At 51.6% G+C, this 14,974-nt stretch overlaps 1 protein-coding gene across 5 annotated transcripts in view; it reads left to right on the forward strand.

The window, feature by feature from the left end:
* Positions 1 to 14,974, forward strand: part of FAM174B (family with sequence similarity 174 member B) — a 40,802-nt gene that overhangs the window by 9,905 nt on the left and 15,923 nt on the right. For 4 of the 5 annotated variants that reach the window (XR_009492057.1, XR_003031391.2, NM_001076350.1 and 1 more), the window contains 1 exon segment: positions 13,087 to 13,218. Coding sequence is in view for 2 of the 5 variants with exons in the window: in NM_001076350.1 (NP_001069818.1) it covers positions 13,087 to 13,218 (132 nt within the window). In the remaining 3 variants the exon portion in view is untranslated. 5 annotated transcript variants of the gene reach the window in all.

Raw genomic sequence — 14,974 nt, forward strand, 5'->3', positions numbered from 1 at the left:
TAATGAGACTGACTGGAGAAGGAAATGGCAACCCACTCTTGCCTGGAGAATTCCTTGAACAGAGAGGTACAGTCCATGGGGTCTCAAAGAGTCAGACGACTGAGTGACTAACGCTTTCACTTTCACTGGAAGATAAGAAGGTGTGGAAGAAACAGTCAAGGTGAGGAGTTTCCAGTTCAGTTTGGGAGATGGGATAATGCCTTTGTGTGATTTTCCTTGGCAGGTAAGAAACAGTCCAATTCTGTAGGGAGTCATGTGTCAAAAGCAGTACTTGATAAGTTGCAAAAGGACCTATCAAAGCCCCAGGGACTTTGGTGGGGGACGCAGGGGTCAGGGAAAGGCATGTGGGGAGAAGGGAGGAGGATTAGGACTTGACGGGGTGGGAAGAGAAGCAGAGGGTCTTTCAGGACCAGCTGGCCGGGCAGGTTTTGGGGTGGACAGCGTTTGCGGAAATGATCACTTGGGAATCATGGTGACAGTAATAATAGTAGCAACTAATATTAAGCCCTTACTGTGTACCAGGCTCCGTGTCACACATTTCATATGTTTCCTCATTCCTCGGAGTGTACTGTCCGAATCCCGTTTGACAGATGAGTAGATCAAGGTGCAGAGTGATGGAGTGTCTTGCTCACGGCTGTGAGGCTGGTGAAGGACAGGAGTCTGATTTCTTTCTTTCTTTATGGATTTATTTATGGCTGTGCTGGGTCTTCATTGCAGTGTGTGGGCTCCTCACTGCTGTGGCTTCTCTTGTTGCTGAGCGTGGACGCTAGACCGTGCAGGCTTCAGTTGTTGCGGGGCACAGGCTTAGTTGCTCCGCGGCATGTGGCATGTTCCCAGACCAGGAATGGAACCTGGGTTGCCTGTATTGGAAGGCAGACACTCAGTCCTTGGACCACCAGGGGGGTCCCAGGGGTCTGATTTCTGATGCAACATCCTCCCCACCTTGGTGAAGGGGTGGTCTGGCAGGGGAGAAGCCTCGGTGAGAAAGAGGGTGACAGAAATGCCCAGAAATGCCAGCCATGCAGCTGGATGTCTCGGCCTGGGGTGGAGAGGTTGGGAGTGCCCTTGAGAAGTGGCTGGCCCTGAGCGGGGCTTGTGGTGGCAAGGGCTGACCCACTGTGGCATGCCAGGGGCACAGGGGTGCTGAGAGGGTCACTTAAGACGTGTGTTGTGAGCACAATGACCCCTGAATTTCTGGGCTGTGTTTGGGCCCCCTGGGTCCACCAGAGAGTCCCTCCTGGTCCTCATGCTACCCGTGAACCAGTGGAGCTGCCCTGAGGGGCTTCCTCCCCCGCCTTTAGCCTCACTGCCCTCGCCTGGCACCTCCCATGTGGGCAGAGTGGACCCAACCCTTTGCAAACACGCCTGGGAGCTGGAGGGAGGAGCAGGTCTTGGGACATTTGCTGTTACCGCATTTCACGTGACTCCTCAAATAGGTCAGACCGGGTCATGCTTCTTTTTTCTGGGACGAACGAGAGGTGGATCTGTCCCTCAGGGACCGGGGGAAGGAAAGGGAAGGGGGTGGAGGAGTAACCCTGAGGTGTTATGAAGAAGAATCCCAAGGCCTCTTGTTGAGCTGGTTGGGGTTCTTTAGCCTGCGTTGCCTCTGGTCCTGTGTGAATGGAAGCCCCAGGAACACTGGGCCTTTGGGGTTCCAGGTGGGTTGTGGGCTCAGCTGATGATGGTGTCAACTTTGTTAATCCCTCGGGGATGGTGCCAGGAAAGGAAAGGAACTGCTCAGCTGTACAGGTGACGACCAGCTCCTCTACATGGTGATGGAGCTGCTGCTGAGCAGATCCCAGACCTCAGTTGACCAAGCGTATCAGTCCACCTCTCTGGGCCCATGATTTTAACGTATTGTTCTTCATCACTCATGCGTGGCACCCAGGTCCAATTAACCGTGGTCAGGAAACTAAGTCAGAGGTTACAGACCGATGGCCCACAGGTATGTTTTTGAGTTTTGTTTTGATCAGCACAACGTTTTTGATTTTTGTTAGAGTTGATTTGAAATGTTTTAGGCGTACAGAAAAGGGATTTAGTTATACATACACACACACACACACATATATATGTTCTTTTCCAGATTCTTTTCTGTAATAGATTATCACAAGGTACTAAGTCCCCTATGTATGAACCAAGTTGCAAACTTTCTAAAATGCAAACGTGCATTTGCACGTCCAGTCACATCAGGCGTGAGTGACACGGCAGCTTGCCCTCCGTCTCCTGTTGCTGACGACCCTTCGGCTCTGCCATCTCCCACCTCCTCTCCCTCGTCCATCAGTAACTCTTCTGGCCTGTTCACTCCGTGCCAGCCCCCGAGTGCCAGCTGTTGTACTGTATTGCTGTACTTTTCAAGGTCCTGTACTGTAAGATTAAAAATGTTTTATCTTTTGTGTTAGTTTTTGATGTATTATTTGTGTGAAGAGTATTATAAACCTATTGCAGTACAGGGCTATATAGCCGATTGTATTAGTCGGGTACTGAGGCTAACTTTGTTGGACTTATGAACAAATTGGACTTACCTGCTCTTGAAATGGAACCTGTTTATACGTAGGGGACTTACTGTAGTGAATATAATTCCCTGTTGGTAACGGTTTGTTTTCTGTGAATTTATTTCTGTTTTGTAAATAAGCTAATCTGTGTCATTCTTTTAGATTCCACATAAACACACAGTGTTTTTAACAACTGAGATAATTGAGAACACTTCAAATTGGGACTTCATCTGTTTTTTTCAACAGATGGGAATATTTATGGAAACACACGGCCCCTGTAAGGAGGGAGAATAATGGTGTGCGGGGGTGGGGGGAGCTGGGTAGGCGCAATCCCATCTCATCTGGGTTTGCGAGACCCAATCTTTGTGTCTCCTTGCCTCCGAGGCGGACCGATGTTTGTTTACATCGCACGGCTGGCTTCACTGCTTTCCTGTGCCCTTGGGCTCTGCGGCGTTTGCGTCATTCTTCCTGGCTGGGTGCTGGCACTGGAGCAGAGAGCCCAGTGAGGTGGGGAGGGGAGGCCCCAGCTCAGGGGTCGGGCCTGACACCGATGCTCCTGTACCTGGAAGGCTCTGGAACACCTGCGTTCTTGAGGGCTTGGCTGGAGCCCTGTTAGCGCTGGGCTGACCGAGGCCTTGAAGCTCTCGCTGCTTTTGTCTCATGTGACCGAGAGCCTCAAGCTGCCTCTCTGGAGCGGAGCCAGGTGAGATTCAGATCACCCCGGGTCTGGGCTCGGTTTGGGGCCAAGCCCCAGGCAGTAAGGGGAGGAGGCCAGTGATCGGGAATTGTCCCCCAGTCCCCAGCCTTCCCTGGTGGCTCAGACGGTAAAGAGTCTACCTGCAGTGCGGGAGACCCAGGTTCTATCCCTGGGTCAGGAAGATCCCCTGGAGGAGGAAATGGCAACCTACTCCAGTATTCTTGCCTGGGAAATCCCATGGATGGAGGAACCTGGCGGACTACAGTCCCTGGGGCTGCAAAGAGTCAACATGACTGAGTGACTTCCCTTTTCACTTCCCCAGCCTTGGGTTTGCCGCTGAGCCCGGGATTGATGCCAGGCCATTGCCCCTTCTTGGGATACAGGCGCTGTTGTGGCTGTCTCTCCTACACCTGCTTCTTCCCACCATGGTGGGGCTGGAAAGTGGGTTTGGAGGTTGTGTCCTTTCTCCAAGCTTGCTTGGCTGTCTAGGGAAGGCTCAGTTATGTCACGTCCCGAGGGAAAAGATGTAGGGCAGAGGTCGGAGGTTGGGCACTTCCCTGGGGGCCTGGTGGTTGAGAGTCTGCCTGCCACCGTGGTCGACGCAGGTTCGATCTGTGGTCCGGTGACTAAAATCCCACGGGCACCTAAGCCCGCGTGCCACGACCACTGAAGCCCGCGCGATTGCCCTGCGGCGGAGACCCAGCGCAGCCAAAAGCGTTACAAACAGGGAAGGCCTGTGTCCTTGGGGCCTCGGAAGCTTCGGCCCGGCACCAAGGCGGGCAGCTGACTCTCAGCAGCTGCTCGATTCGGCCTCTCCCTTACACATTCTGTTTCCATCTTCTTTATTAATTTTCCAAATGTCAAAGGTGGCGTGTTCCTTGGAATGAGTAGTGTGGTTTCAGCAGAAAGCTGGCCCCTGGGCCGTAGAGCTGTTGACTTTACTGGGCTTCACAGCGGGCACAGCTCGGGTGGAGGAGAGGCCAGAGATGCTGGGTTCGGCCCCTCATGTCAGCAGGTGAGCAGGAGGCGGAGGGCAGCCTCTGGGTAGGACGGGGCCATGGTAGGGACGGGCCATGGGCCTCTCCAGGGAAAGGGTCTCCTGCCCCAGAGGCAGGCCTGACACACCCCTGGCCTGTTTAAATCTTTACCTGAATTACTGCCTTTGAATTGTATTTACTTGTTTATGTGTTTTTAAAATAGCTCATATATTCACATGGCTTGAAATTCATGGGGAGCCAGAGTGCGCAGTGAACAGTCTCCTCCCAGCCCTGCCCCTGGGTCACCAAGCTTCCTTCTCCGGATGCTGTCAGTTTCTTGGGACTCTTTTGAGAGAGATTTTATAAATACAGAAATGAATGAATGTGGTAGACATGCATGCATACAGACATATCTATCTTTCCTCTTATTTTTAAAAAATATTTATTTATTTGGTTGGTCAGGTCTTAATTAACTATGGCGCACAGGCTCTTCCTAGCATCCTGCAGGATATTCTGGCAGGGCACGGATGCTCTAGTTGTGGCACACGGGCTCCAGAGTGTGTGGGCTCCAGCAGTTGCAGAGCAGGGGCTTTAGTTGCCTCGAGGTACGTGGGATCTTAGTCCCCTGACCAGGGATTGAACGTGCATCCCCTACATTGCAAGGTGGATTCTCAACCACAGAGCCACCAGGGAAGTCCCTGTCTTTCCCCTGTTTTTAACGACAGCTTTGTAAGTTGTCACATGCCTTGCAGCTCACCTATTTAAAGTGCCCAGATGGTGGTTTTGTAGTACATTCACAGAGTTGTGCGCCATCACCTTGGTCAATAGTAGAATATCGTTCCAGAAGGAAATGTGAGCTCACTCCCTGCCTCCCTCCTACCCCCCACCGCAGTGAGATCTGCTCCTGGAACCCCAGCGGCGCTTGGCAGGTGGTCAACGTGGATACGAAATTCAGGTTCAAGGTGAGGACTTGGCCGGAGGCTCCCAGACAGAGGAGTTGGAAGGACTGGGGTGGAGTCAAGCCTCTGGATGCTCGGCCTGCAGATCCGATTGCTGTGCCCCCAGATTGAAGTCCTGACAGCAAACGAGCCCACCCGGCCTTGCGTTGTTCTGTGTATCTTCGAAGGGGAGGCTGGGGCGAGCAGGCCCCTGTCCACGCGGGTCCTCTGGGCTCCCCTCATGCCCCAGCCTCCAGGGCGCATGGGGAGACCAGCTTCTGAGCAGCTGTCCAGCGAGCCTTTGAATAAACAAACCCTCTGGCTGTAGGATTACATTTCCGAGGAAAGGAGTTGGGACTTCTCTGTCTTGTTAGAAATGTGTGTTCGGCCCCGGTGGAAGGGTCCTTCGTCTCTTCTAGAACTTCTCTGGTCTTGCTGAAGCCCAGCACAGGCATTTGTTTAAAACCACCCTTCGCTGTCTCTCTGTGGGGGCCTCCTGGTTTAGCGGACCTGGCACTGGAAGAGCAAAACGACGGCCACGGGGCGCCGTGCTGTTGAGCATGGGCCAGCCGCATCATTCTCATTTCCCTCCCTTGTTCCCTGAACCTCCCCCTTGTTGGGCAGCGGGTGCTGTGGCAGTTGTGGCAAGCTGCCCTCCTGCTGGTCTTCCCCATCCCCGCGGCTGCCCCCAGGTCCAGAGGAAGCAGGTCCGTAACTAGAGACACCAGGATAGGAACCCAAGTCTGGCTCTGACCCGGGCCTCTGTCTAGAACCAGATGCTCCTTCTCAAGCTGTGTCCCAGAGGCTGACCCACTGTGCCCAGGCACCCCCGGGGAGCTTCAGATTCCCTGTAGCCACGTCCCCTTCGCCCTTTCCTCAGACCAGGATGCTGGTGAGCAGCCCCGCGGGAAGGGGCCATTGGTCGTCTTGGAAAACCAGTTGACTGGTAGGCCCTGAACGGAAACTTGGACAACGTTGTCACCGAGACCCTTCATCTGTGTGGCTCTTTGCCTCTAGGACCAGAACAAGGGTCCTGCTGTTTCAAAGGGTTTGACAAAATGGGAGAATTCTACTCGCATGGAAGGTTTGTTAGAATGTGGGAGAATCAGAAGATGGTGCCTGTCCTCACAGCTGTGCTTGTGCTCCTCTGAGACCCAGGGACAGTCAGAGCTCCTTGTGTGTGTGTGACCGGAAGCCCTGGCTGGATGGGCTTCGGTGACAATGAGGGTAGTTTCTTGGTGTCAAGGAGGGCTGGCATCATAGGCGGTTTGGAGCAGGATTTCTCCTTCCAGTCTGTCCTCTGCTGTGTTGGTTTATTTTCCATTCCTTTCTTTTTTTTAAAATAAAAAACTTTTGTTTGCATTTTTTTTTGGTGGCATTTATTCCTGGGCTGTTAAGTTTTTATTTCTTGAGTTTCTTCCAGGGTATCTTTATTCTCCCGTATGGCCTCCTCTTCTGGTTTAGAGACAGTCTGTTCTTTTTTGAGTGCGGATCCTCTCCGTGAGGCAGGGAGAGCTTGGGTTGATCTGACCCTGAGCTCTGTAAGTCCTGCTCTGCATCCTGGGGGCTTGGTTCGCCTGGACCTGCTCCACGATCAGAGAATCTACATGTAAACCTGTAAATTCAGCACCACTCCCTGGATTTCTGGTGCTGCCAAAATTCAGCACTCTTTCTGGACCAGCGACCCTTCGTCCAGCCCCACTGTTTGGCCCGTGCACGCCTGCCAACGCTAGCATTGTAACACCGGAATGATATGCATTGCGGCTTTAAAGTGATGCCCATCACATTCATGGTGGTTTTCCAGATATGCATACCCTTCATGGCCTGGGCAGTTTCACGGGTGTTCTTAAAGTGAACACGAAGATTTGAACCTCTTGGTTTGTATGATTTTGTGGGGTTTTGGGGTCAGTTGAATGGCGAACCATTTTTAGAGGTCACCTCAGAAACTGCTTACTGGAAAAGGATTTTCCGTCTCTAGAAGGTGGCGAGGTGGCTCTCACCTGGGTGATTCCCTGCCTCCTTTGCTGCCTGACCAGCAAAGGTCACTGGCTCCGATTAGTCACATACTCCCCCCAACCTCCCAGTCATGGCTTCAGGGTGGCAAAACACTGATTTTGACTCAGACTTAAGTCCCAGGTCCACTCCTGGAACTGGGGGTGTAGCCAGTGGTCAGGCCTCCTTTTCCCCTAGGGACCATGGGGCAGGGGGATTCACAAAGGATACAGATGCCCAAAGGAGGGAGGAGATGGAGGCTGGCCTGTCTCAAACCAACTCGCATCCAGAGGGAGTCACTATTAGAAAGCGTTTATTACGAGCAGTCTGCCCTGATCGCTTTGAAATAGGAATGTGTGAGCTGTGTTAAGTAACAAGTTCCAGAAAAATGTATACCAAGGGCAGAGAGTTCCCTGGTGTTAAAGTTAAGTGGAGGCGGACTCTAGTGGAGTGTGGCGTGAGCTTGCAGAAAGAGTGAGCGGAGAACTGGAGCCTTCCTCTTGCCTGGCACAAGGTGGTTCAAGGTGACCCTCCAGGGAGGTTTGTGCGGGGGCAGCCCTCGGTCCTCGGCCGTGGGGACGTCGACCTCTCTGAGCCTTGGTTTCCTCGTCTGTAACACAGAGATAACAGTGCTGCCTTACGTGTGTGCTAGGTCCCTTCAGTTGTATCCAACTCTGTGTGACCCTATGGACTGTAGCCCACCAGGCTCCTCTGTCCATGGGATTCTCCAGGCAAGAATACTGGGATGGGTTGCTGTGCCCTCCTCTAGAGGATCCTCCCAATCCAGGGACTGAACCTGTGTCTCTTGTGTCTAACTTGCATTGGCAGATGGGTTCTTTACCACTAGCATCACATGGGAAGCCCATTGCCTTATAGGATCATTTATGTCTTGCATGCAATCTTAATGTTAATTGGTTAGCTGGCACTCAGGAGGAGCTCAACTCTTAGGAAAAAAATGAGTTAGACCAGAGGTCCCCAACCCTAACTGGCTTATGTCAGTTGGAAAAGATGAATTGATTGGAAAAGATGAGTTATTGGAAAAGATGAGTTAGACCAGAGGTCCCCAACCCTAACTGGGGTTCCTGTTAGGAACCTGGTTGCACAGCAAGAGGTGAGCAGTGGGTGAAATCAAAACTACTTTGCCCCTCCCCACTTCCATGGAAAAATTGTCTTCCATGAAGCTGGTCCCTGGTGCCAGAAAGGTTGGGGATGGCTTTGTTAGAGCATTCTGAAGAGACAGAGGCCTTGGCGCAGTTGTATGCGCTCTCAGTGAGTCTGTTTTCCCCTTGTCTCACATCTCCCTCCCGGAGGCAGGATGACTGCGTTCTCTGACTCCAGGCCAGCGAGGCTCAAGAGTCAGAGCCTCTGCAGGAAATGCTGACTGACCCTGTTCATGCACTTCCCTGCTTCTGACTCCCACATGGTAAAGAAAGAGCTCACCTTTCAATCTGAGAGACACACGAGCCACCCCACCCTTGCCCCATCCCGGCCCACTCCAGTTGTATGCCATGGTTTCCCTCCAGTGCCGCCCTACCAGCTTCACAGCTTCTGCCACAGATGAAGTTGAGCCTCTTTCAACCTCTCCCAAATCGTGGTTTCCCCTTAGTAACAGACCCAGTAGCAAAACAGCAGGAATTACTCCTCTTTTGTGAAGGGTGTTGTGTCTCAGAGATTTGTTGGAAATGCAATGTCTTCATTGTTTCAGAACTGGTGTTTGATGTATGCATGAGGGTTCCTGCAGAGGGTTGTTAGATGGGGTTCTCCAGAGAAACGGAACCAAGAGTGTGTGTGTGTGTTGTGTATGTGTGTGTGTGTGTACACATACAGGCCAGAAATCTAAGACGAGCTAAGATTTCAATTCTGAAGGCAGAAAAAAAAAAAAAAAAATGGTGTCTCAGTCCCCAGGCAGAGGAATTCTCTCTTCCTTGTGTGAGGTCAGTCCTTCTTATCTATTCTGGCCTTTGACTCGTTGGGTGAGGGCACTGGGGAGGGCAATATGCTTTGCTCAGTCTACCGATTCCAGGGTTAATCTCAACCAGAATCGCTCTCACGGACACATCCAGAAATAGTGCTTAAACAAATGTTGGGGTACCCTGTGGCCCAGTCAGGTCAATGCATAAAATTAACTGTCACACCTTTGGTGTAATCTTGAGGTTTAAAATTATCTTCTCAGGTGACCTGGTTTGGAATGCCTGGTGTTAAAGCAAGTAGGCCATGGTGTTCTAGAGGCTGGGTTGTGTTCCAGCTTCTCCCATGGGTAGGGGTTCAAGGGTCTTATTTTAAGCTCAGTAGGTTAATTTTCTCATCATAAGACTCTGTATAAGCAGTCAGGAAGAAGGAAGGTGATTCTGTGGGTGATGGGGATTCATTCCCGTGAAGCAGGGCTGAAGTCAGAGCCCCCAGAATCTTCTCCCAGGGTCAGCGGTCAGTCCTGCTCCAGAACCAGTGACTAAGTGAGGTTTCAGGTTCCAAGTGCAGCCTGAGGTTTACAGTCCAGATTTTGCATCCTGTAAGCCTCATGATGTTTGAAAAATGGTTACCAACATGCCCGAGTCCAGGTCCAGGAGCTGGGGAATCAGCCTGAAGGGGTGAGCGGTGTCGGCAGACGATGATGTAGCCTCTGACTCATAGTACGGAACTGCATGTTTATTTCAAGCTTCAGGTTCTCTTCTATACTTTGACAAAAGCATTAGGTCAGAGGTTTGACATTTTCAGTTTCGCCCACACATATTTATTGTCTCCAGAAATCACTGTTGCCCTTCAAACAGAGTTCCTGCTTCAGCTTTACTATTATCTACTTTCTCTTATGTGTCCTATACTTAACTTGTGATTACATTGTAACTCATGCCACAGTCCTCAGTTTATTTCTTATCTTTCTAAATCCTGTTTGCCCCTAGCATCTTAAGATCACTATCTCCTAAAAAGGCTTCTAGCTATTCTTAATTATTCCTAAACCCTAAACTCAGCAAACTTCTTTTGCCATAAACATTTCCCTCACAAACAGGTCTCAGATAACAGTCCTTCCCATGGCCTCAAGCTGCGGCCTACGTGCTCATCCTGGGACATTCTTTGTAAAGATCCTTGAACAAATGTCAATGGTTATTTTATAGATTATTTTCTGGGCACAACTGCAGAAGGCTTTGTGCTTTCTCATGCCTCTCTCAAGATCAATAAGCACCTTAACATTCTTTCCAGCCAACTCAACTGAAGAAAGGAAAGAACAAGCCAGAATCACAAGACCTAACTCCTTCATCCTGGGACCGTGCCTGCGGGATGAGGAGAGGGGGTTGGGGCCGTGCCTCCATTCTGTCAGTAATGCCTAACGTGGCTCCAATGCCTCCATTCTGTCAGCAATGCCTAACGTGGCTCCAACAGTGGTGACTTCATCCAGAAGTCATCTGGGTGCTCGTCTCTTTGGGCATCTACAGGAGCCTTCTTGAGCCCTCAGGTCCACAGGCCATCTCCTGTTCTAGTGTTCCAGATGCTCGTGCAGGTGTGTGTGCCCAGTGGGCAGCCCTGGCACTGGGCACAGCTAACAGAAGGGCAAGTCCTTTGCAAAGTCAGGTGTTCCTCTGAACAGCTGTGACCCATCAGGGCGGAGATAGGAGACTTCCTGAGAAAGGTGTGGTGTGTGGGTCAGCATACTTTTGGGGCTTGACCCTAGTCTAGAGGGCTCGGGGGTGGATGGTTTTCTTGTGGCTTTGTCGTGGGTTGCCTGTGGCACATGGAGCCATTTCTGGGCTTAAATATCTCCATCCAGTGTTGGAGATTAAGTTGGTCAGGGTTTGTAAGTCCTCTGAGGCAGAACAAAAGATCTATTTTATTCCATTGGCAGGAGGTGGAGGGAAAACAAGAATCTTGATGGTGAGAATCTGGACTGGCGGGGTTTATCACGTTAGCATTTAAGCTCCCGCACAAACCTGCTTGCAAAATACTGCTGTCCTGTGGCCCCGGGGAGGCCACTGGCTGTGCCCCTCTTAACACCTGGCTTGGCATTTGCACCTTGCTGCATCGTGCTTGAAATGCATGTGGTGTCTCACACACACACACACACACACACACACACACACACAGTGCTTGTGATGGAAGCACAATGGCAGATTGCTTTGTAATGAGGCTAGGGGGTTGTCAGGCTGTATACCTGATGCCCCAAAATCTCTACACAGAGAACTGCAGGCAGCAAATACTATAGGCTATGTAGGTTGCTTTATGTCAAAGGTGTAGATAAATATATATATTTTCTATGTAAATAATCCTTTCACAAATCATGTTTTTGATGAATACTAGGCAAGAAAAGAGCTTCCCTGGGCTTCCCTGGTGGCTCAGACAGTGAAGAATCTGCCTGCAATGCTGGAGACCTTGGTTTGATCTCTGGGTTGGGAAGATCCCCTGGAGGAGGGCATGGCAACCCACTCCAGTCTTCTTGCCTGGAAAATTTCATGGACAGAGGAGCCTGGCGGGCTACAGTCCATGGGGTCGCAAAGAGCTGGACACAATTGAGAGACTAATGCTTTCTTTCTTCAAGAAAAGAGCAAGTTGCTGTTCCTAAGAAATTCTTACTTGAAGGTGAACTTCTGTTTTCACTATTTTGCAAACTTCTTGAGGCGTTTTGTGTGCTGGGGGCAAAGAGACCCCACATGTGTCTTTGACATGGTCTCTATGTAGGTACGGCTTACGGCCTGTGGGAAGCATGTTTAGAGACTATGATTCTTCAGCGCCGTATTTATGATTTGGGGGTGGTGGTGTTTTGACTGGTTTCTCACAGACAGTTTCAAATATTTATTTTCAAAAGAAGGACATCAGAGGATACAAGGCATTTGGGAAAAAGTTCAAAATAGTGGAGAAATAAATGCATAGAGCATCAGTAGTTGTAAAACAATATTGTTCCTTGTGGCATCATAAACTCTCAGCGTGGCCTGATCAGTGCTGCATGCTTCATAGAGAAGGTCTGACACTGGAGACCGAAAGCCTTGCTCAGCAGTTTCCTGGGGGCCCCCAGTGACCGTCTACCATCCCAGAGGTAAAAGCCTAGGGTTACAGCTCCCTGTGGTCGTAAATCCTTGTGATGGAAACAATACTCATTTGTCCAAGTCCTTGTCATGTGAGAGAGGCATAGCCCATTTAACTCCTTTTTGTTGATTCTTTTTCTTAAAATTTATTTATTTGGCTGTGCTGGGTCTTAGTTGTGGCACACAGGATGTTCTAGCTGGGGCATGTGGGCTCTAGTTTCCCTGCCAGGGATTGACCCCGTCCCCCTGCACTGGGAGCATGGAGTTTTGGCCACTGGACCACGAGGGAAGTCCCTCTCTGTTGATTCTTTTCACCAGCAGCCCTTTTTGCCGAGAGCCTGCTGCCTGGGCTGATTGAATGCCTCGTCTCACTTCATCCTCCCTGGCCTGTGAGGCACAGATCTTGTTCTCAGACCAGTTTCTTTATGAGTACACTGAGGCCTCAGGAGATTGACCGACTTGCCTGTGATCACGCAGGTAGAAAGTGGCCCAGCCTGGGTTCTGATTCACTGGGCGGCCCATGGGGCAGTGCACACGGTGGTGCCAGGCTGTGATGCCTGTGCTTGGAGCAGTGACCTGCCGACACAGCAGGGCTGGGGCGAGGGTGAGGGGCTGGGGGTTGAGGGGACGAGGTGCCTCAGGCCTGGCCCAGGGCGTGGCTGAGCTCCATCCACAGTGAACATTCTGATCTTTGGCTCGTCGTGGGTTTTCTTTGCCTTACTTTGCCTTTTGAAAATCTTGCGTTTGGGTGTTATGGATCCTGATCCCTGGGCTTTATAGCCCTCTGGGCACATCTTTGCTTTGTGGGTGAGGACCAACGAGGGATGCTGAGGTCAGGATCCCGCCCGAGGTCCCATGGCCAGAAGTGAAGGAGCTGGATGGGGTTTTGCCAGGTCTCCTGGGAGCTGGGCTGGGGGTGGCAGCGTGGCTGACTTCAGTGGGCATCGCCCTAGTCTCAGGCATGTGCTTCCCCTCGTCCAGGTCTGGGAAGAGACTGAAGAAGACCCGCAAGTATGACATCATCACCACTCCCGCCGAGCGAGTGGAAATGGCCCCGCTGAACGAAGAGGATGATGAGGACGAGGACTCCACAGTATTTGACATCAAATACAGGTACTGGGGGGCTTCCCTGGCGGCTTGGTGGTGAAAGAATCCACCTGCCAAGCAAGAGATGCAAATTTGATCCCTGGATCGGGAAGATCCCCTGGAGAGGGAAATGGCAACCCACTCCAGTATTCTTGCCTGGGAAATCCCATGGACAGAGGAGCCTTGGGGGCTACAGTCCACAGGGTCGCAAAGAGGGGGACATGACTGAGTGACTAAACGACAACAACAGAGGCTGGGTGGGGACAGCGGCTTCCTCCTGCGCTCACAGACTCAGGAAGGTGGGGAGGTCCACCTTGGAAGACACTGAGTGGCCAGGAGTATAATCTTGTTTTTTGTCTGTCTTTGACCTTGGGTGTTCTGCTTACGTGGGGAGAAGTGCTCTGATCCCTTCTGGGAATGCACAGCACCCAGGAAGCCAGCAGGGAAATGGGTGTTCTCAGCTCTTTCCAGATGCTGACACTTTAAAGTGAAAGTGAAAGTGTTATCCGCTCAGTCGTGTCCAACTCTTTGCAATCCCATGGACTGTAGCCCACCAGGCTCCTCTGTCCATGGGATTCTCCAGGGAAGAATCCTGGAGTGGGTTGCCGTTTCCTTCTCTGGGGGACCTTCCTGACCCAGGGGTTGAACCCGGGACTCCCTCATTGGGAGGAACCAGCTTTACAGGAGCAGAAGAGGGGCTGGATTTCAGACTATGAGCTTCCCGAGCACAGGCTGGCGGGGGTCTGGTGCACGCAGCCTCCTGTGCCTCACGCCGTGCACGTGAATGGAAACTGCTCTTTTGGGCTTGGTTAGCTGGTAATGGAGCGTGTGGAGTGGGGGCTACTCCTTGGATGGAACTGACTGCTGAGTTCCAAAGGCTGGTGTTTTTCTTTAAGGTTGCCTGTGGAAAGTCAGAATGACTGTGTGACTTCAGGATTGTCTTCTGGGTTTTGGCTCCTTTGGGGTGTACTGCTTTTGGGTCTGTGGGATTCTCAGTGTGAAAGCTGGGGTGACTGGAGTTTATTTGTTTATTTATGGCTGTCTTTGGCCTACGCTGCGGCATATGGGCTCTCCAGAGTGTGGGTGTGGACTCTATAGTGGGGGCACACGGGCTCTCCATGGCTCATGGGTGAGCCATGAGCTCAATCTGGTGAGCCACTAAGCACCCAGGCTTAGTGTCTAGAATGTGTGGGCCTCGCTGCCCCGAGCCATGTGGGATCCCAGCTCCCCAACCAGTGATCAGACCTCTATCCCCTGCAGTGGAAAATGGACTCCCCACCACTAGACTGCCAGGGTGGTCCTGGTGAATGTAGTTTAGAGATGAGGGCGTGGAGACCCAGAGAGGGGCCCTGGGTTGGCCAAGGTCTCAGGTCTTAGTGGCAAAGATGAGACCTCAATGCAGGCTGGGCCCAATCTGGAGATTCCACACTCCCCCACAGGGTTCTGTAGAGAAACAGAATCAACAGGATATGTGCATACAGGAAGAGGTTTGTTACAAAGGTCCAGGTCTGAAGGCCTGGGAACCAGGAGAGCCGGTGGTGTGAGCAGTGGGAGCACAGGAGAAGACCAGTGTCTTGGCTCAACACAGGCACAGAGCAAATCTCCCCTTATCCTGACTTTTGCGCTGTTCAGGCCCTCAACAGGTTGGATGAGACCTACCCACGCTGGGGAGGGCAACCTACTTTACTGAGTTGATCCAGATAATCATTAATCTCAGCAAGAACACCCTCCTGGATATACCCAGACTACTGTTTGACCAAATATCTGAGAACCGTGTCACCCA

The sequence above is a fragment of the Bos taurus genome, chromosome 21 (assembly GCF_002263795.3).
Source record: "Bos taurus isolate L1 Dominette 01449 registration number 42190680 breed Hereford chromosome 21, ARS-UCD2.0, whole genome shotgun sequence".
Lineage (NCBI taxonomy): Eukaryota > Metazoa > Chordata > Mammalia > Artiodactyla > Bovidae > Bos > Bos taurus.